An 18987-nucleotide genomic window follows, 5' to 3' on the forward strand; every position below is an offset into this window, starting at 1 on the left:
AACCAAACCAAATGAAAACAAACAAGACAAGATACCCAGTGGGCATCTCCTGCCAGCTGGCCGCCCTCCAGAGAGCCGGAGAGCGAGTAAGGGAGTAGACAGGCTCAAAACCACGGGCCAAGACCTGCTCTCTTCACAGTGACCTGACCCCCCATCCCAGAGCCCTGCACTCACCCCAGGAAGGGGGCACCCTCTGCGGGCAGGTGGTGGCCCTGCACCCAGCTCAGCCCACTTACCTTCTCTCCTGGAGGACCGATGGCACCCTGGGGGCCTGGGAGACCCTGGAGGAGAGAGTCAGCAGGAAGGGTCAGGGGCCCTGCCCACTGCTCCTTGTTCTGGCCACCAGCCCCGAGGTCATGGCCAGCTGCGCTCCTCGGGCTGACAGGCGTGGGGGCAGCGTCCAGGGGCTGCTCACACCCGGGCACCCGGGCCTGTCCCCCACTGCCCACTGCCCAAGAGCCCACACCGGTCACTCACCTGGGCACCTGGATTGCCCTGCTGTCCTGGGGGGCCAGGCTCTCCCTGGGGTCCCTATAGGGAAGGAAAGCAGGGGCTCTGGAGGGTGCCTGGACCCGGGGTCCGCAGTCCCTCTGCCCCTGACCCTGACATGAGGGGCAGTATTGCCACACAGCCGCCCAGGAGGGGTACGTGATAGGAACTGACCGGGAAACAGTCCATGTGGCAGGAAATTTGAGCTAAAGCCTCCTGGTACCCTTGAAACAGGTGGGCATGAGGCCCAGTGTGGGCCCCACTCTTGGCCGCTGACCCCAGGCCTGGTGGGGGTACCCCATAGCCCAGCCTGTCCCAGCCCACACCAGGCGCTGGGCTCTGCCCTCCCGTTTGGACGGCAACTAGGAGCAAACCCAGGAAATCGCAGGGGCGGGGGTGGGGGGCAACCCTGAGACTTACCACATTTCCTTTTGGGCCTGTCTGGCCGTCCATCCCTGTCACGCCCTGGTTGAGATTTAGAAAAGAGAGCCCAAGGGCCCGAGGACAGGTGGTGAGAAGGGAAACCGCTTGCCCCAGGAGGCCATGGCAGCATGTGCCGGGCACAGCAGGGAGCGGGGGGCCGGTCAGCTCATGGGCAGGCCCGTTGGGTCCAGGGAGCAGGGCAGAGGCCGGGGGCGATGGGCCAGAACCCACCCTGGGGAAGCTGCCCACTGGGCCAGAGCCTCACAGAAACCTGGGGCTCCTGCCTCCTCCCAGAACCTTCCAGAAGCTGCAGGAAGTGCTTCAGCCAGGAGAAAATAGGGCATCCAGGCTGCTTTTTATCAGGGCAGGTGATACGTGCAGGAAGTGGGCACGCCCAGGCCCCAGGAGGGGTGGCAGGGCAGTGGCAACACCGGCCGGGCTCCCAGTGGACTCAGCCCCCGCCCCCACCAGGTGAAGCCCCACGGCCGGTGTGGCCACAAGCTGGGGAACTGGGCATGGAGGTGCAGGCAGGTGACCAGACTTACGGGAGGTCCAGGAGGGCCGGGGGGCCCCTTTGGCCCCAGTAGACCACGTGGCCCCTGCCAGAGGAAAGAGAGCGGGGCTCGGTGACCCAGCCCCTGCCCTGGGGCATGGGGAGCCAGGGGTGGGCCCGGCACGGGACAAGATTGCCGGGGATCACGGGGCCGCAGGGATGGGGAAGCCACTCATGTTAAGGAGGTCCTTTTGCACCCCTTGGGGGACATAGAGCCCCCAGACTATCCCCTGCTGCATGGCAGCTCTCGTCCTGCCCTCTTGACTGGCTCTCTCCACAGCCCGGCCGCTGGGTGAAGGCCTCTGATGCGAGCGTCCACTGCGGCAGGGACAGAGGGCCGGAGCCAGGCGGGCGGCGTGGCCGTGCGACCAGGGCACAGGGTGGGGCCGGGAGCTCAGCGCTTTCTGGGACGGTCATGGTGGCCGGCAGCGAGGGGCACTTGGGGGCGCCCGTCCCGGCCAGCGCCATCCCCAACAGCCACGAGCTCAAAGATGATGGCCACAGCTGCCCCCAGGGCTCCACGCCAGTGCCTGGGGGTGACCCCCTTTAACTGTGCAGAGGTCAAGCGCCCTTCAACTCTCAGGGCCTTTTCAGAGGCTCTGGGGAAGGCGCCGAAGCTCTGACCACGCTGGTCGCCGTTTCCTCGGAGTTTCAGCGCCCGGCCGCACAGCGCTATTGACAGTGGCCCGGGACGGGGGGCTCAGGCGTGTGCTCCAGGGAGCTGGCCGGTCAGTTCCCCTGGCGCTGGCCAGACCCCGAGGGGCGAGCCTGCCCCCACCACCGCGCAGACGTGGCCCCCGCCCTCCTCGCAGCCGCTGCAGGGTTTCTCCCCAGTGAGCGGCGCCACCCGCACGGCCGCGGGATGAGCTGACAACGCGAGGCTCTCGGAGAGGAGCGGGAAGCAGTGGGAGTCCTTGTTGCCGAGATCTGCTCCAGCAGCAATGCCAGCCCAGGCAGGGGCACGCCCGGAAGACTCCCGGCCAGGTCAGGACGGGTGGCAATGCCGCTGACGCGGGCCTGTGCAGCCTGTCACAGTGGGCCCGGCACCCCCAGACGGTGGGCCTGGCACTCCCACAATGGGCCCAACACCCCCATGGTGGGGCCCGACACCCCACAGTGGGCCCAACATCCCGGCAGCAGCCCCGAGTCACAATAGGAAGCCCAGGGCCTGAGCGTGCCCCGGCAGGGACTTACGGGCTCCCCGGGCAGTCCTCTGGGTCCCACTTCTCCGTCATCACCCTGGGGGAGGACAGCGGCGGCAGGTCAGCACAGCCGGACGCCCGCAGGCAGGTCCCCTCCAGCGGGCCTCGGGCTGACCCCACGCCCCAGCTCCACCAGTCCCCGGGGCAGCCGGATGGGGGCAGTTCCGACTCCCAGGGAGTTGGCGGGGGCGAAGACGCTGCAGGTGAAAGGGGAGGTCCCGACCCTCTCCCGGAAGCCCAGAGCTGTTGCAACAAGGACCCCTCAGCCTGCAGGCGGGGAGCCGCCTGACGCGCAGCAGGGAACCGGCCCTTGGCCGCTGGACACCCTGCCCCGCCCCCGCCCCAGACGTGCAGTGCCCCGGCTCAATCCTCAAGTTTGGGCAAGCCCTCCCTCACTCTCTCCCGCACCCAGCTGCTCTGAGAGGCACCAGGGACACCAGCTCCTTGCCCCAGCACCTCCCCTCCCTGCGCCGGCACCCCCTCCTGGAGGGAGACCCGAGACGGGTGCCGACCCCTTCCAGGCGCTGCGCCGGCTGGAACCAGATCGGGGGCCCAGCCTTTGTGGACAGGGAAGCCCCTTCCTTTCCTGCCCAAGCCCAGGGGAGACAGACGAGAGGCGCCCGGACATACCCTGTCTCCGTCGTCTCCCGGAGGGCCCGGCGGGCCGGAAGGACCAGGGTCACCCTAGGGAGCCAACAAGGAGGGCCATTTTGTCACTCGCGAGCAGGTGACACAGGCTGACCCAGCCCTGTCTGGAGCCTGAGGCCCAGCGCCCCGTGCAGAAGCCCTTCTGGAGCCCCGGGGGGAGGGTTCGTGTCCAAGGGTGCAGGAGTCGTGGCTGAGCTGCCCGAGCCTGGCGTGGAGACCCCAAGCGGGGACCCCGGCCCCCCAGCTGCACGGCGGGCCCCTCTTCAACAGCCCCCGGATAGCTCTCGAATAGCACACGCTGTCCCGGGCAGCTCCCAAGAGAGTGGCCATTTGGGGTTTCCCACAGATGTGAGGCCCTCTAAACAGAAAGAGAATTCTAGAAGGACAGGTTCCTGTTCTCCCTGCACGCCCTCGAGAGGTGGGCCCGGCGGGCTCCCTTGGGACCCAGTGCAGATAAGAGACCACCGCTTGGGCTGACCCACCACTGACCAAGATGTGAGTGGGCATTCGCGAGGGCTCCCACACCTGACAGCGGGCCCGAGGGCTCCCACGCGACAGCGGACCCGAGGGCCCGGCCCCACTCGAAGCCCACGGCTGTCTGCAGGGCTTTGGAGCCAGAAGCGCCTCTGCAGAAACTCGCCCAGCCTGCGCCTGGACTCACAAGGGGACACTTACCCGATGGCCCTTCTCTCCCGGCAGCCCAGCCAGGCCGTCGAAGCCGCGGTCACCCTGCCGGACAGAGGGTTGCTTAGGAGGCCATCCTTGCGCATCGGGCCCAGGACCCTCTATGCAGGCCAAGGCCTTGGGCATCCGGGATCCCCAGCCATGTCCCCCAAACACCAGCAAGGGGCCCAAATGGTCAGGGGCTTCTGTCCCATCACAGACCACACCCCAGATGTGCTGAGACTGGCTGTGCTTGGGGGCCACTGCCACGTGTGTCACGCGTGACATGAGTGCACATACCCATGCGCTGCGCCCCTATATGTGCATGTGCGCGCCTGCACACAGGGGTGCGTGCTGCCCTTCCGTAGGTGAGCTCGACAGTCGGGGCAGTGCTCAGGGTGGCAGGTCCGCCCCCATGCGCCACCCTGAGAACAAACCCCTCCTGGCAGTACCGGGAGCCCCGCCCCTGGTGGAGTGCACCCCCGCCCCCCCAGCCTTCACAGGGTCCCTCCCATGGAGCCTCCAGGCACCGGACATTGGTCACCGTGGCCACACTGTCCCGAGACCAGCAAGCTGGCCGCCGCCCCAGGCAATGAGTGGTGCGGCCCCAGCAGGCCCGGCAGCAGCCTACCTTGGGGCCAGTCTGCCCCGGCATCCCTCTTGCTCCATCACTTCCAGCCCGGCCCTGCAACGGAGGGGCAGACTGTCATCTGCAGCCGCAGGGCCAGCTGGGCCCGGGCTGCTGACCACTTGCGGGCCTCCTCAACTCAGGCCGAGGAAAGGCCAGTGGACGAAGGAGAGACAGGCCCGAGGGTGGCAGTCAGAGCACATGCTGCCCAGGGCAGGGGCACGGAGCGGCCATTCCCCCCAAACTGACGCCATTTCTGGACAGAGAGGCTGCCCGAAGGGGCCGGGCCCACCTGTGCCTCCACAGGGGCTGGGCACGGCGTTAATTAAACGTGCTCTGTACGTGGAATTAACCTTCCCCAGCAGGGGCCGGCCTGACCACGGAGGGCCTGGCCAAGGGACAGGGGGCCAGAGCGGGTGCAGGCGCCGGGGGAGGTGGGGCAGACTCACTGCAGGGGCCCGGCTGCTGTTCCTGGGCCGCGCATACTCACCCTTCTCCCCGGCTTTCCAGTGGGACCAGGGGGGCCCTGCACCCCGCGGGGACCCTGTTGGCATCAGAGGGCAAAGGGTGAGCATCCTGTCGTGTGTCTCCGAGGCAAAGCAGAGCCTTTCCCGGCACCTGTCATCCAGCACGGCCACCGGGCAGCGGGCCAGGGTCACGGCCTGGACCCAAGCGAGGGCCGGAGCTGCCCGCTCCTGCCACACCCGCCCCCGGCGTGTCTCCCGGCAGCAGCCGACGTACCTGTGGCCCCATGTCTCCAGGCTCGCCCTTCAAGCCTCCACTCCCGGGGGGGCCCTAGGGAGACACACCTGGGTTAGGGACACTCAGCACAGGGAGGCGGTGGGGGGCGGCGGGGATGCCGGGGACAGGGTGTGGGCCCCGGGGGTCTGTGGGGGGTCTCAGCTCGGGTGCAGGCCCCAAGGGACAAGACGCAACTCAGACCATCTCTCCTGGTTTTAAAGGAAATTCTGGGCAGTGAGTGGGCACCGGCCACAGAGCCTGGACCTGCCCAGGCGGAGCTTGGCCCGGCCGAGGCAATACAAGGGCAGGAAAATAGCACCCGAGGGGAAGGCACTGCCACCCCAAGGCATGCGCACCAAATCCTCCATCCCCCACACCCTGCACGGCCTGCAGAGGACCGGCCGCCACGCCCCTCCCTGGGGACCACTCACCACAGGGCCGGGTCTCCCAGTAAGACCCATCGGGCCGGCCGGCCCCCGCAACGCCAGCTGCGGAGAGAAACGGGGTCACTGAGAGACGCTGCCGTCCGGCTGCGGGCCGGAGCCGGGGAGTTGAGACCTCCGGGTTATAGGGGCTCACGGGGGCCACACCCACTCGGGGTACCCAGAGCCCCAGCGAAGCACCTGTCTTCTCCCCACCCCAACCCGCCCAGGGGCTGCCCTCAGCCCGTCACCCATGCTGAGCCTGAGGCGCAGCCTCCCCTCCCCGCTGGTGGGAGGCTCGAGCGGAACAGCACAGCACTTACTCCGCGGGCCTTGGCGTTCCCCCAGCCACAGGGCGGCGCCTGCAGGTACCCGGGGGCCCTCCGGCCAAGCAAGTCCCAGAAGAGGCCAGGCTGGAGCCAGAGCCACCCTCAGACCGTACCCGCACCTGCGCCCGCCCCAGTCCGCATACCCCAGCCGGCATCCCCCCACCCACCCGCGCTTGGCTCTGCCCGCCCCTCCCCGGAGCCACTCACTCACCCGGGCCTGCTGGAGAATGGCCTGAGCCTGGGACTCCTGTGCCGAGACCATGGGGCCTTTAGAGCCTGCATCGCCGCCCCCTCCGAACCGGAACTGTGGACGGAAGGCAGGGGTGCAAATGTGGGTGCCCACGCGGACCCCAGTCCAGGTGGTGCCTGTTGGCCTCAGAGGGGTTGGGAAGCTTCTAGCCCCAGCTCCCCCCCAAAAGCCCCCACTCCACCTGCACTGAGCTGCCCGGGACACCCCACCAGGAAGGAAATGGCCGGTCTCTCCACCACAGGCCACGGGCTGCTCAGGGAGGGGGCAGCATGGCCACATCCGCTTCCTCCCGAGAGCCAGGCCCCTGCCCAGGTGCCCGGCCAGCCCCAGCCATGGACAGGCGACCCTGGCCATCGGCGCCCACACCAGTGCGTCAGCACCAGGACCCAGTGGACGCTCTCCAGGAGGCTGCCACGGTGGGCGCAGCTGGCCCTGCCCCAGGGGGACTCACCGGCAGCATGAGCATGGTCCCAGGGGGGCCGGGCAGCCCATCCGCCCCAGGAAGTCCTGGGCGTCCAGGGGGGCCCTGCGGACAGAGGGACAGGAGGGCGGCTCAGAGCTGGCCGCGGCCACAGGAAGGCTCGGGAGCCTCCCGGGAAACACACGGACCAGCGCGGAGCCAAGTCAGGCCAATGGTGCGGGCTATTCCAGGAGCCAGGCCCAGAATGGGGGGTGCAAGGAGCAGGGTCTGAGAGGTGGGGAGGGAGCGGGTGAGTGTCCAAGGGTGGGCAGCCCCGGGGCCACTCCCTCTGCTGTCCCCGCTCTTCCTGCGGGCGTTTGGAGGGCGGGTGGGTGCCAGGGAGTCTGCGCCTGCTCAGATGTGGGGACAGAGGGACAGGGTGCTCGGACACACCCGCTCTTCCCTCATTTAACAGTCTACAGCCCCGGGAGCTTCCAGCTGGCCCTAGCGCGTGCCCTGGTGGTTACGCCGGTACAGATGCCGGCCAGCTGCAGGTCCCAGGAGGGGAGGGCTGCACAGCCGGTTTGTTTTCAGAGGCTGGCATCGTCACCTCCCCCTGCCCGGCTCAGGGGCACCCCGCCGGCATCATCACCCTCCGCCCAGTTCAGTGGGGCCCCGCCGGCCTGCTCACAGCACAAGGCCCCTGCCCGCTCCCGCTGGAGCTGGGCCCAGGCCTGACCACATGGCCGCCAGGCCGGGCAGCTATACTCGGTGGGGAAACACCAGCAGGACCCCCGTCCCCAGCGAGGCCCAGACCCTGGGGCTCCCCTGGAACTCCCCAGAGGGTGTGGAGCCCCCTGGGCCTGAGCTCACACTGGCCTATCTTTCCCCGGGAGGTTGTTCTACCGCAGAACTGCCCACGCTCTGGGGAAACATTGCCTAACGCGGACTACAAAGTGAGAGTCCCGTCCACGGGGCTGCCGGCCCATCTTCCCTCCTGATGGGACCCAGCCCCTGTCCTCGCAGACCCCGGCCGGTCTGTCCTCTGCTCTGGGGGGTGCCAGGCTGGGGTGTCCACACACGCCCGGTTTCCCTCACCCACAGCACAGCTGGTCACCGCTGTCCGGCTGGGCCCATCAGGCCAGGGCAAGTGGCACGATCCCGCAGTACCCCTGAGCTCCACTAGGTGGCAGAATGCTGCAGCCCTCAAGCAGCAGGACGCGCCCCCAGATCGGGGCAGCAGGGGGTGCACCCCCAGATCCGGGCCCCGGGGTGCGCCCTCAGACCAGGGCAGCCGGGGAAGCCCTGACCAGAGCCAACTCCCTCTTGTCTGCTGCTTGCTTTCCAGTCAGGAAAGTGGGGGGGGGGGGAGGGTAGGGACTCAAGACCCGAGGGGTCCCGGGGGTGCGGGGACACGGGGTGCCCGGGCGTGGCGACTGACATGGGCCTGATGAGGGGCTGAGGGATCCACTGCGCGGGGCCCAGCCGGCCTCCCTGGGGACCGGGGACACCGCACAGCAGGGGCAGTGGTAGTGGGGCGGGGACGCTGGGAGAGGAGGGCCCGGTGCGAGCCTCCGGTGCACGTGGGGGCCCCAGTCGCCCCACGGGGAGGCCTCAGGCCAAGCCCCAGCCCTGCGCCCCAGGCGGCCAGGAGCCCCTTACCCGTTCTCCAGGGTCACCCGCTTGGCCAGTGGGACCCATCGTTCCTGGAGGCCCTGGTAGACCCTAGAATCAAAACCAAAGTCAGAGCAGAGACGAGGCCACAGGGCAAGACCCGTCCCACCCTGCCAGGCCAAGGTGGGCCCCAGGACATCTGCAAAAGGTGCAAGCACACCCCCCTCACACGCGGGAGCTCTACGGGGGCGTCAGCACCCCAGCATCCAGGGGGAGCGGGATGGATACTCACGGCAGGGCCTTCTGGGCCGGGCGGCCCCTCTATGAGCATGCCCTGCAAGAGAGAGGCGGGCTGAGCGGGGCCCGGGATACGGGCCGGGCCCGGCTGTAGGGGCTGTGGCGGGGCCAGTCACTGTCGCCCGGCACCTCTTGGCTGTGTCCAGCCCTCAGTGGACATCAGCAACAGGCTTTCCCCCAAGAACAGATGCCGCAGAATCATCGCCAAGAAAGGGGACCCAGAAAGCCCCCCAGGGGAGCATCCAGGCAGGGGAGGAGAGGACCCCAGGATGGAGGTGGGGGTCAGGGTGAAGGACAGATGGGCTCAAGGTGGACGGGAGAAGAGGCCCCGGCCGGGCCCCAGCAGACCAGCTCACTAAGGCCGAGCCCTCCCCCCGGGAGAGGGGGCCGCTTCCCCACCGAGTCCTGGGCACTCACCTCCTGCGGCCCCCAGCCCCTCACAGGCTTACACCTCGACCCGCAGACTCCACTCTCTAGGCGCCCTCCACTCTGACCCCAGGAGAGGGAGGGCACTGGGGCAGCAGAGGGCAGCATGGGCTTCAGCTCTCTGCTGACGGGACCCCGTGGCCGGGCACTCCCCCCTTGTGGCCTCTGGCTCCCCTGCCCAATGTAGGGCACCCTCTCCCTGCCCCCAATCTTGCCCCGTGCGGTCAGAGCCAGGGCAGGGGCCCGCCGCGTGGTGCTCACGTCGGGGGGGCCAGGGTGTCCACTGCCGAGCTGCGCAGGCTGACCTGGGGCCTGCGGGTCCCTGCCCAGCCCTCCCGGGACAGCTTTGCCTCCCATGGGGTCAGCGGACCCGGCGATGCCCTTCTCCCTGTTAACTCTGCCGCCTGCTGGTGGGAGAGGCTGGGCCAGCTCCCCCCCCCCGGCCCAGAAACCACGACACTCCCGGCCGGGGTGACCGAAGCCGCTGCCTCCAAGCCCAGCCCTGGACCGGAACCTGCACTCCCTGCCCGGCCAGCGGAGGCCCCCACTCAGGTGGCTGAGCCCCCAAGCCACTCCTGCCCCACGGGGCTCCCCAGAGACGGAGGCTGTGCGGGCACAGAAGTGGACCCAGAGAGCTCTGCGGTGTGGAGACAGGGTGTCTATCCAACGCCCCGGGATCCTCGGCCCCTCGTGCCTGCTCCGGCACAGGCTCAGCCACGGGAGGGCCCGTGGGGGCGGTGGCCACGTGGGCCAGGGGCAGGCTGTCCTCCCAGACACACCAACCGGGGTGCTCAGGCATCGATGCAGGACGGGGTCCTCCCAGGCGGGGGCCGCGGGGGACCCTGGGGCTGGCGAGGGCAGGGCGGGGCGGGCTGTGTTGTGCCTGCATCGCGGGTGTCTCCATGGACAGGCTCTGGCCGTTCTGGCCCCCAGGCCCGGCTGCAGGTGGCCTGCGCCGAAGACGCCCAGGCTCCCGCCGAGCTTCCAGGAGCCCACAGACAGGACAGACACCGCGGGCAGGCCTGCGTGGGGAGCGGCCGGCGTGGCCCTGGCAGGCTGGCAGGGGCTGGCCCAGTCTGACCGTGGTCACCCCTCCCCAGGGAGGCTGGGATGGCCACCCCACCCCCAGGGGCTGCCGCCCGCATGGTCAGCAGCAGGCCTATCCATCTCTGGGGACGCGGCCATCTGTTCACAGGGAGCAGAGACTGAGGACATCTGGCCGTGCTCCAGGCGGAGGGACTCCAGCTGTTCGCACGCTCGCCGAGGGGCCAGCGAGGGCCCTGTGGACACCTCGAGTGGGCTGGGGCTGGGCGGGAGCGGCACGAGGGCCCGAGGGGGCGGAATCCCAACAGCATCCAGATGGCTCCATGTCCCCGAAGAAAGATGGACTTTCTGGAGACACGTGAGGCGCCTGGGCTGCTGCTGGCCTCCCCGCTCCTCGGCCAGCGCCTCCTCCTGCGCGGGGGGCCTCGGGGAGGGACAGCAGGCGCTGCCAGCCCCCAGCGTCCCGCGCTGGGACCACGGATCCCCCACCCAGGCAGCTCAGCAGGGACATGGGTGCACAAAGGGGCAGCCCAGGCCAGAGTACTGCCCGCTCGCACGGCCCGCCCTCCCTGCCACTGGCCATGGGATGACCCGCAGGCGCTCCCACCTGTGGGTGCTGCCCGCCCAGTGCCGGGGCCTCCAGCACAGAGCTGGGCCTGCCTGTGACCCACGGGCACCTGGAGCCCTGCCACCCACGCTGCCAACAGCGAGTCCAGTGCGCGCGGCCAGTGTCCTCACAGGCTTCCGGCAGCCGCTCATGTCCCCTGACTGATCCACAGCATCTCCCATGTCTCCAGCTGCAGCCAGAGGGCCCCAGGGCCAGCACAACAGGCGAGCCAGCGGTGCCTAGGAGTGACCGGCTGCCCACCCTTGGCCCCTCACTGCCATACCACCCCCAGAAGTGCCGAGTCTTCTTTATCGAGGTAGAGGGGGTGGGCAGTGGAGTGCACAGACCTTAAGAGTGGGGTGACCCCTGGGTGACCAGCCGGGCCCTCAGCCCCCAACAGTCCAGGTCTCGAGCACTCCCGCCCCCCGGGGCTCTCTGCAAGTCTCCGCCACACACAGAACGTGGCCCCCACAAGCCCAGGACTGGGGTGCAGGGCTCCTGAGCCGAGACCCTGCTTCAGAGAGGATGAGGCGCGTCCTTACCGGTTCTATGACGGCGGGTTCTCCTTTCTGTCCTTTCTCGCCCCGAGGTCCTCCAATCTGGGGGTACGGAGCACAGGTGGACAGAATGAGCAGGACAGAGAGGCCAGAGAGCACCACACCCCAACGGCTGACAGAGCCGCACCCCGCACTGCCCACGCCAGCCCCGGGACACCCCCAAAGGAGCCCTCCAGCTCACCCCTTCATAGATGGTGTCCTGGTTGGCGGGCATGCCGGGCCCGATCTCGGACGGGGACACGGTGGGGTCGTAGTAGGAGTCGTAGTAGTTCTCGTCCAGGTTCGGGATGGTCTCCTCCGTGAACTTCTCGTCCAGGTCGTCCTTCCCGTCCCCCGGAGCCGGCTGAGGGTAGCGGGCGGCACCCCAGAGGACGACAGGCCAGCTGGTGAGCCTCCCTTCGCGGCTCCAGGCCTGCCCGCCCAGGACACAGCCAGGGGCCTCCCGAATCCCACAACGCCTGGCCCCGGGGAAACCATCCCCCCAAGGCTGTGCGTGTGTCTGGGAGGCGGCCCAGCCCCCAGGCGGGACAGGCCCAGCCATACTGACACCAGCGGGGTCTGGCCCTCCCTCCCCTGAGGCTCTCAGCAGCTGCTTGGGGCCTGCCCTGCGCCAGCCCCTCCCTGAGCTGCAGGCACCCGGTGAGTGGCCGGCAGAGCCCTCGGGCAGCACAGCCCCTTGCCACCTCCACCTGAGTCCAGCGGGCGGACACATCCTGCCCGTTTGGGGGGGAAACATGCTCCCGGCAGGCCAGTGATGCCAGACCCGTGTGGCAGCCGGGGCCTCCTAGACGGCCTGGCCACAGGGCCGCAGCCAGGGCTGGGGGCCTGCCAGCAGGGGACCCCGACACGCCAGGGCAGAGGCAGAGAGGAGAGGAGGCCAGGGAGCCTTCAGCATGACCAGCCCGGCACCCCGAGAAGGCACTCACGTTGGAGGTGTTGGCGGCCGCGGTGGGCACCCCGGGCCCCGCGCCTGTGTCGGTGGGCCGGTCGGGGCTGTCGGGGCCCTCGCCGTAGTTGAGGCCCTCGTCGGGGGGCGGCGTGTAGTAGTCCTCCACGGGGATGTAGTCATAGTCCCCGATGCCGGGGTCCTCCTCCTTCCCGGCCCCCTCGTTGGCGGCAGGCACCGCAGGGGCGTCCGTGGGGGGCAGGGTCAGCTCCTGCGAGCCCAGGGAGAGACGGCAGCAGCGGGGTCAGGGCCACGCAGCCCCCAGGGTCCAGGGCCCAGACCACCTAGGGGGCTTGAGCTGGGCAGCAAAGCACAAACCAGGGGCCTGGGGACCGGGCCCAACCAGGGGCACGCTAAAGGCTGGAGCTCCCTGGGGACCGCCCCCTCAATGCCCCCCCCCCCCGCCCACGCCTCCCAATGCCACCGGCACCGTCCCCGTGGAAGCCCATCAGCGTCCCTGCCTGTCCTTGCCAGCTCCCCCTGCCCCCCACCCCGCCCCGCCGGCCTCCAGGTCTCCACGCATCACCAGACACCCCCACCCCACAAGCACACGCGCCGGGCTCCAGACCTCAGCGATCTCCGTGGTCTCTCTGGCGGCCTCCACGGGCTTCTGGGTGGGGGCGGGCTCCTTGCCGGGGTCCTCGGGGTCTTCGTAGTAGGGGTACTCGTAGTAGTAGGCCTCACCTTCGCCCTCTCCTTCCGGGTACTGCAGGAACAGGCCCGTGAGGGGGGACACCCATCGGAGCCAGCCAGGCGGGCCAAGTCGCCCCGCTGCACAAGGGAAGCCCGTGGGACCCCAACAGTCCTTCCTGCTCAGCTCCCCAGGGAGGACGCAGGGGACCCCTTCCAAGGACGCTGAGCCCCGAAAGGTCTGTGTGTCCTGACCACTTAGGAGCAAGGGTCAGACCACTGGCCCGAGGGTGGGTGCTGCTGGCCGGGTGACCCTCGGGGCCATCGGGGGCTCCAGCAGGCCGGCTGCAGGCGCCCGTCTGGGGCCACGTCCCGCCCCTCGGGACGGACAAGCAGCAGGGCCTGATCCCCCTGATCCCTCTGCGGTGGGTCAGGGCCCGGCGAGAGGGATGAAGGGGGCGGAGGGGACGGAGGGGCTCCCTGAGAAGTGCTGGGAACAGCCGAGGCGGAGCCGGGCGGGCGGGGAGCCGGCCGGACCACAGCAGGCCCTGGCTGGGGGACTCGCCTGCACTCAAGGCCGCCCAGGGCCCCCGCGGGTGGGCCTGTCGCGGGAAGCCCCCCGGCAGGTCGGGGTCGCTCACAGGCGTCCTTTGTGACCCCGCTGCCCTGCTATCTCCCATCCGGGGTCGCCCTGTGTCGGGCCCTGCCCCGCCCCCGCCAGACCCGCTCCCCGGGGCTGGCGCAGCCGGCGGGCACGACTCACGTAGTCGTCGGGGTTGGGGTCCTGCGACTGGGGGGTGTCCGGGGCGGCCGTGTCGCAGTCGGGGCTGTAGTGCTCGCAGTAGTCGTACGCGGCCCGGGGGTCCGAGACGAAGAGCAGCTGCTGGATGTCGCCCTGGAAGAGGAAGGCCTTGAGCCGGGGCGCGGGGCCTGCGGGCACCCAGACCCGCGAGCCTGCGGCGAGAGCGGCCGGGAGGCCCTTGGAGGAGCGGGCCCCAGCGGGGACGCGCACCGCGGGGTCACCCCGAGGGGGCCGGAAGGCCCACCCACCACCGTCCCTCCGCGCGCGCGCGCGTCCCTCGGCCATCGCACCCCGCGCCGCGCTCCACGGCCGTCATTAAGCACCTACTAAGCGCCAGCCAGAGCACCAGACGCGGGCGTGCCTCAACCCCTGCCTGGAGGGGCCCCGCTGGCCCTGACGCCCGGGGCTCCCCCCCACCCCCCTCTCCCCCTCCCCCCACTTGCCTTCCCCCCTTCCCCCTCTCCCCGCCTCCCGCCCTCTCTGTGTCCCCCACTCTGTCTCTCCCTCCCTCCGTCTCCCCTGCTCTCCCGGCCTGTCCGCTCTCCCTTCCTCTCCCACGCCGCCCTCTGGACGCCAGGGGCTCCCGGCCCGGCTCTTAAACTCTCGGGCAGACGAGACCCATACGACAGGAACCGTGAACCAAAACCACCCGTTTTTATTAAGCAACACGACTTCTAGTTCACACTCCATCCAATTCAAATAAAGTATTTTCCCCGTTCAGCTGGCAGCCTGACGCGTGAATACATGTTCTCCAAATGCCTCTGCTGGAGGGAGAGGCCGGGGAGCCTGGGGCAGCGAGACAGCGGCCGGGGGACCCCAAGCGGCAGCACACTGCCCCCTGCTCCCTGCGGCCAGCTGCCTCCGGGGGGATCCCCTATCCTGGGCACCGGCCACGCCCAGCACTCACAGCCCCCACACGGTGGGCAAGAGGAGGCACAGACACCCCTCCTCCAGGCCCCCCACCAGCCTGGCCCTTGCCAGCCCTGGCTCCCCACTGCCCTCCACCCCCCAACTGCAGGGTGAACACGTGCTGGGGCGGGGGGCGGGGGCCAGGGCCCAGCATGAAGCCCCTTCACGCCGTCGCCCACCTCGCGGCAAACACGCCCCCTCATCTGACCTCAGCTTCCCACAACCTGCCAGGGGCACCTGCACACGCAGACTGTGCCATCTGTTCTGGGTGGGCGCCGCCACCCCCTGGGCAGCCGAGGCTCCGTGTGCAGGCTCACGCTCCGAGCCCCGGGGAACCTGAGCCAGTGCTGACGGGATGCTCCTCTGGACCCTCCTGTGCACCTGACACCCCTCCTGGCAGGGGCTGTACCCCCAGGGTGCCCCACGAGGCCCCGGAGCTTGGGCAGGGCCCAGGGTGGCAGGTGTGGGAGCTCCACCCCAGACTCCCCAAGAGTGCCAGTGCCCCCCTGAGCCCCCCAGCCCCAGCTGCTGCAGAGCACAGAGCAGCCCTGTACCCCCCCAGGCCCCCAGCCAGCCCCACTAAGGGCTGGGTGATGGGCCAGGGCTGAGGGGACCCCAAAGCGCTGCCCTCTGCCTGGCCATACCCCAAACACTCACTCCCCACAAGGTCCAGAGAAGGTGTCATGCAGCCCAGCCCTCGGACTGGGGGCCGCGAAGGGGCTGCCTCTGAGAAGGGCAGGAGGCCCCAGTCCTGGAGGGCCGAGGGCAGGTGGAGGGGCGCCAGCACTCCAGCGTCCTCCAGGCTGCTGCCAGAGCCCTTCTCAACAGCCAGTGTCGACGCCCGCCAAGACTGGGGCCGCGTGGTCTCGGCCCTCATGACAGGGTCTCCCTTGCTGTGCCACCCTGGGAGGCCCAGCATCATGGGCCCCCCTCATGGCTCATCCCTGTTCCGCAGACACACAGCTGAGTCTCAGGGCTCACAGCCCACGTCGGCGACACCTGCACCCCTGCAGCTCCCCGAGGGCAGCCTGGACCCTGGGATGGGGCTGCAGCTCCCCGAGTCAGTCACCTCGCCCAGAGCCCTCGGGGTAGGGCCAGCCGGCCCCTGGGGAACCCCGCTGCCCCAGGCGCACATCTTTCAGTCCCTGACCAAGCCCTCTGTGATTCAGTTTCTCTTCAGGTACCAAGGCCAGCGGTTCACCCTGCGGGGGCCCCAACAGCGCGTCCAGAGAGCAAGTGCCAGCGGCCCCTCCCCTCGCCCGGGCGACCACAGGCTCGGCTTCTCCAGCCCCTCTGCCCCGCTGCCCCCCAAAGCGCCCGGTGCGGGTCACAGGTGCTGCCCTGCTGCTGCAGCCCCCCCAGTCCTTGGCTCTGCTCTGGAGAGAGCGTTTTGCTGAGGGAGTCAGTTCTGCCTTCTCCGATAATGAGATTTGATCCCGGCTGCGTTTCCGCAACGAGCTGAGGAAATGGCAGTTTTCGTTGGAAGCTTCGCAGCCTGGGGCTGAGCGGGCCCGAGCGCGGGCGGCTGCCCAGCTCCCACCCCAGTGCCTGGCGCCCTCGCCACTGCCCGCGCTCCTCTGCCTGGCCACTAGCCCCGCACCCCTCCCCTCCACAGCAGGCCTGGGGGGGCCGGGGAAGCAGCCCCATGATCACTGCAGCAGAGCCTCCGCCCCCAGGCCCCGGGGCACCCCGCCCCGCAGGCTCAGAGCACGCCTGAGGACCCAAGGCGGATTTTAGCCAGACCGTGGCGCGTGGAGACACACATAACCGGAGAAGACCACACCTCGCGTTGGGGGAGGGGCGGCGGGTGCACCCCGGCAGCACACACGAGAGCGGAGTCACCCCTGCTGCACCCCTCCAGCCGCAGATGTGTGCCCTCGCAGCCCAGATGGGCGCCGACCAGCACCGCCGCAGCCTGGATGGGGGGGCCAGGCTGGGCCCCTGAGGGGTGACAAGCGGGGGGACACAGGGCTCCTGAGGTCCCCACGTCTGGGCCACAGTCTCAGGCTTGTCCCCAACACACCCAGCCTCTTGCAAGGGGGTGGGGCAAGACCGGCCCTCACCTTCCCTCCCCATCTCCATTCTGTCATCACAGGCTGGGCCACATCCCGGCAGGTGACACGGAGCAGCCACGCACGCAGGACACTAGGCACCCTCGCAGGACTGACGGACACGGGCAGCCGCCTGGTGCAGATCTCTGACCGCCGGCCCTGAACGCTGAACAGCGCGACCTCCCGGAGCCACTCCCCGCTGCTCCAAGGCTTCACGCCTGAAAGGGCCCCCCACGCACCCCAGCCAAGCCCTGAGGCAGAGCAGCACAGCGAAAACCTGCACTATTTTTCATCCATGAGTCACACAAATGGAAACGGAAAGGCCCTGAGCCAGAGGCTAAATAATTTTTTCCATGATTTTATGAAGCCCACGGAGTCTGAGAACGAGCTTAACGTGCGGAGGGTGCGTTCAAGGATGTTTTCGTGCAGAGAGACACCACTGCCCACTGCTCCACCAAGTCCAGCCACAGTCTGACCGCCCACCGGTCACCCGCAGTCCCGTCCACTCTCACCTGTGCCACCAACTGGTGTCCAGAGGTCCAGGGCCAAGTCTGCTCACCCCTGCACAGGGGCAGGTATGAAACACCACACCTACGTCTCCACCACAGCGGTGGGGAGGGGGACCCCTGTGTTAGCCCCTGAAGCTAGCCCCCAAACTAAGGGGTCAGCACAACAAAGTGGGGGAGGGAACATTGGGTCCCCAAACCAGTCACGGGGCAGCAGAGCCAATGGCAAGGGCCTGACTGGCAGGCCCTTCTCTCCAAAGCCCATGGGCTCAAGCCCACGTGGCTCAAGCCCACGCGGCTAAGCTAGCCCCTCCTTCACTGTTGGTAAAAGAAGATCAGCTCAGCTCATGAGCTACCCTGGGGATAAGTGTGATGGCACCAGAGAACACTTAGTGGGCCCGGCACACAGTGAGGCCCAGAAAAACCATTAACCTCCACCACCATCACCACCATCATCACCACCACCATCACCACCAGCGCACCAGCACACCATCCGCAACCACCACCATCACCACCAGCATGCAACACCACCAGCACCACCCCCACACATCCCCCCATCACCGCACCAACACCACCACCAGCACCAGCACCACCAGCACCACAGCACCAGCACCCCCACCACCAGCACCACACCATCACCACCAGCACCAGCAGCACCACCATCACCACCAGCAGCACCACCACCCCATCACCATCACCACCACCAGCACGACCACCAGCACCAGCACCAGCACCACCCCCAGCACCATCACCAGCACCACCACCAGCACCACCACCAGCACCACCAGCACCATCACCACACCACCACCATACCAGCACCACCCGCACCACCAGCACCACCACCAGCACCACCAGCATCACCACCAGCCCCAGCACATCACCACCACCACCACCACCACCAGCACCACCATCACCAGCACCAGCACCACCATCACCACCAGCAGCACACCAACGCACCATCACCAGCCACACCACCACCAGCACCAGCACCACCACCAGCACACCACCCAGCACCAGCACCACCACACCACCAGCACCAGCACCACCACCACCAGCACCACCCAGCACCCATCCAGCACCACCAGCACCACCACCACCACCATCACCACCCACCAGCACCAGCACCACCACCAGCTCACCATCACCAGCACCACCAGCACCACCAGCACCAAGCACCCACCACCACCATCACGACCACCATCACCAGCACCATCACCACCATCACCAGCACCACCACCATCACCACCCCTCACCATCACCATCACCCACCAGCACCAGCACCACCATCACCAGCACCACCATCACCATCACCACCATCATCACCAGCACCACCAGCACCACCATCACCACCAGCACCACCATCACCACCACCACCAGCACCACCTCACCATCACCACCATCACCACCATCACCACCATCATCACCACCATCACCATCACCATCACCACCATCACCATCACCATCACCACCACCATCACTACCACCATCACCATCACCATCACCACCACCATCACCATCACCACCACCACCATCACCACCATCACCACCATCACCACCCATCACCACCACCACCACCATCACCACCACCATCACCATCACCACCACCATCACCATCACCATCACCACCATCACCACCATCACCATCATCACCACCATAACCACCACCATCACCATCACCACCATCACCATCACCACCACCATCACCACCACCCATCACCATCACCATCACCACCATCACCATCACCACCATCACCATCACCACCATCCACCATCACCCATCATCACCCATCACCACCATCACCACCATCACCACCATCACCACCCATCACCATCACCACCATCACCACCAT

The 18987-nt window shown here is 68.4% G+C and overlaps 1 protein-coding gene across 1 annotated transcript in view; it reads right to left on the reverse strand.

Moving 5' to 3' along the window:
- COL5A1 (collagen type V alpha 1 chain) overlaps nucleotides 1–18987 on the reverse strand; it is an 80491-nt gene that overhangs the window by 36721 nt on the left and 24783 nt on the right. The window contains 20 exon segments of the mRNA XM_037494723.2: nucleotides 237–281; nucleotides 478–531; nucleotides 910–954; nucleotides 1458–1511; nucleotides 2660–2704; nucleotides 3298–3351; nucleotides 3991–4044; nucleotides 4610–4663; nucleotides 5097–5150; nucleotides 5348–5401; nucleotides 5779–5835; nucleotides 6310–6402; nucleotides 6800–6874; nucleotides 8411–8473; nucleotides 8655–8696; nucleotides 11279–11335; nucleotides 11475–11636; nucleotides 12220–12450; nucleotides 12808–12945; nucleotides 13633–13764. Of these exon segments, the coding sequence (XP_037350620.1) occupies nucleotides 237–281; nucleotides 478–531; nucleotides 910–954; nucleotides 1458–1511; nucleotides 2660–2704; nucleotides 3298–3351; nucleotides 3991–4044; nucleotides 4610–4663; nucleotides 5097–5150; nucleotides 5348–5401; nucleotides 5779–5835; nucleotides 6310–6402; nucleotides 6800–6874; nucleotides 8411–8473; nucleotides 8655–8696; nucleotides 11279–11335; nucleotides 11475–11636; nucleotides 12220–12450; nucleotides 12808–12945; nucleotides 13633–13764 (1563 nt within the window).

Source organism: Talpa occidentalis, unplaced genomic scaffold, assembly GCF_014898055.3.
Source record: "Talpa occidentalis isolate TD23 unplaced genomic scaffold, MPIMG_talOcc4v2.1 talOcc4.7, whole genome shotgun sequence".
NCBI lineage: Eukaryota > Metazoa > Chordata > Mammalia > Eulipotyphla > Talpidae > Talpa > Talpa occidentalis.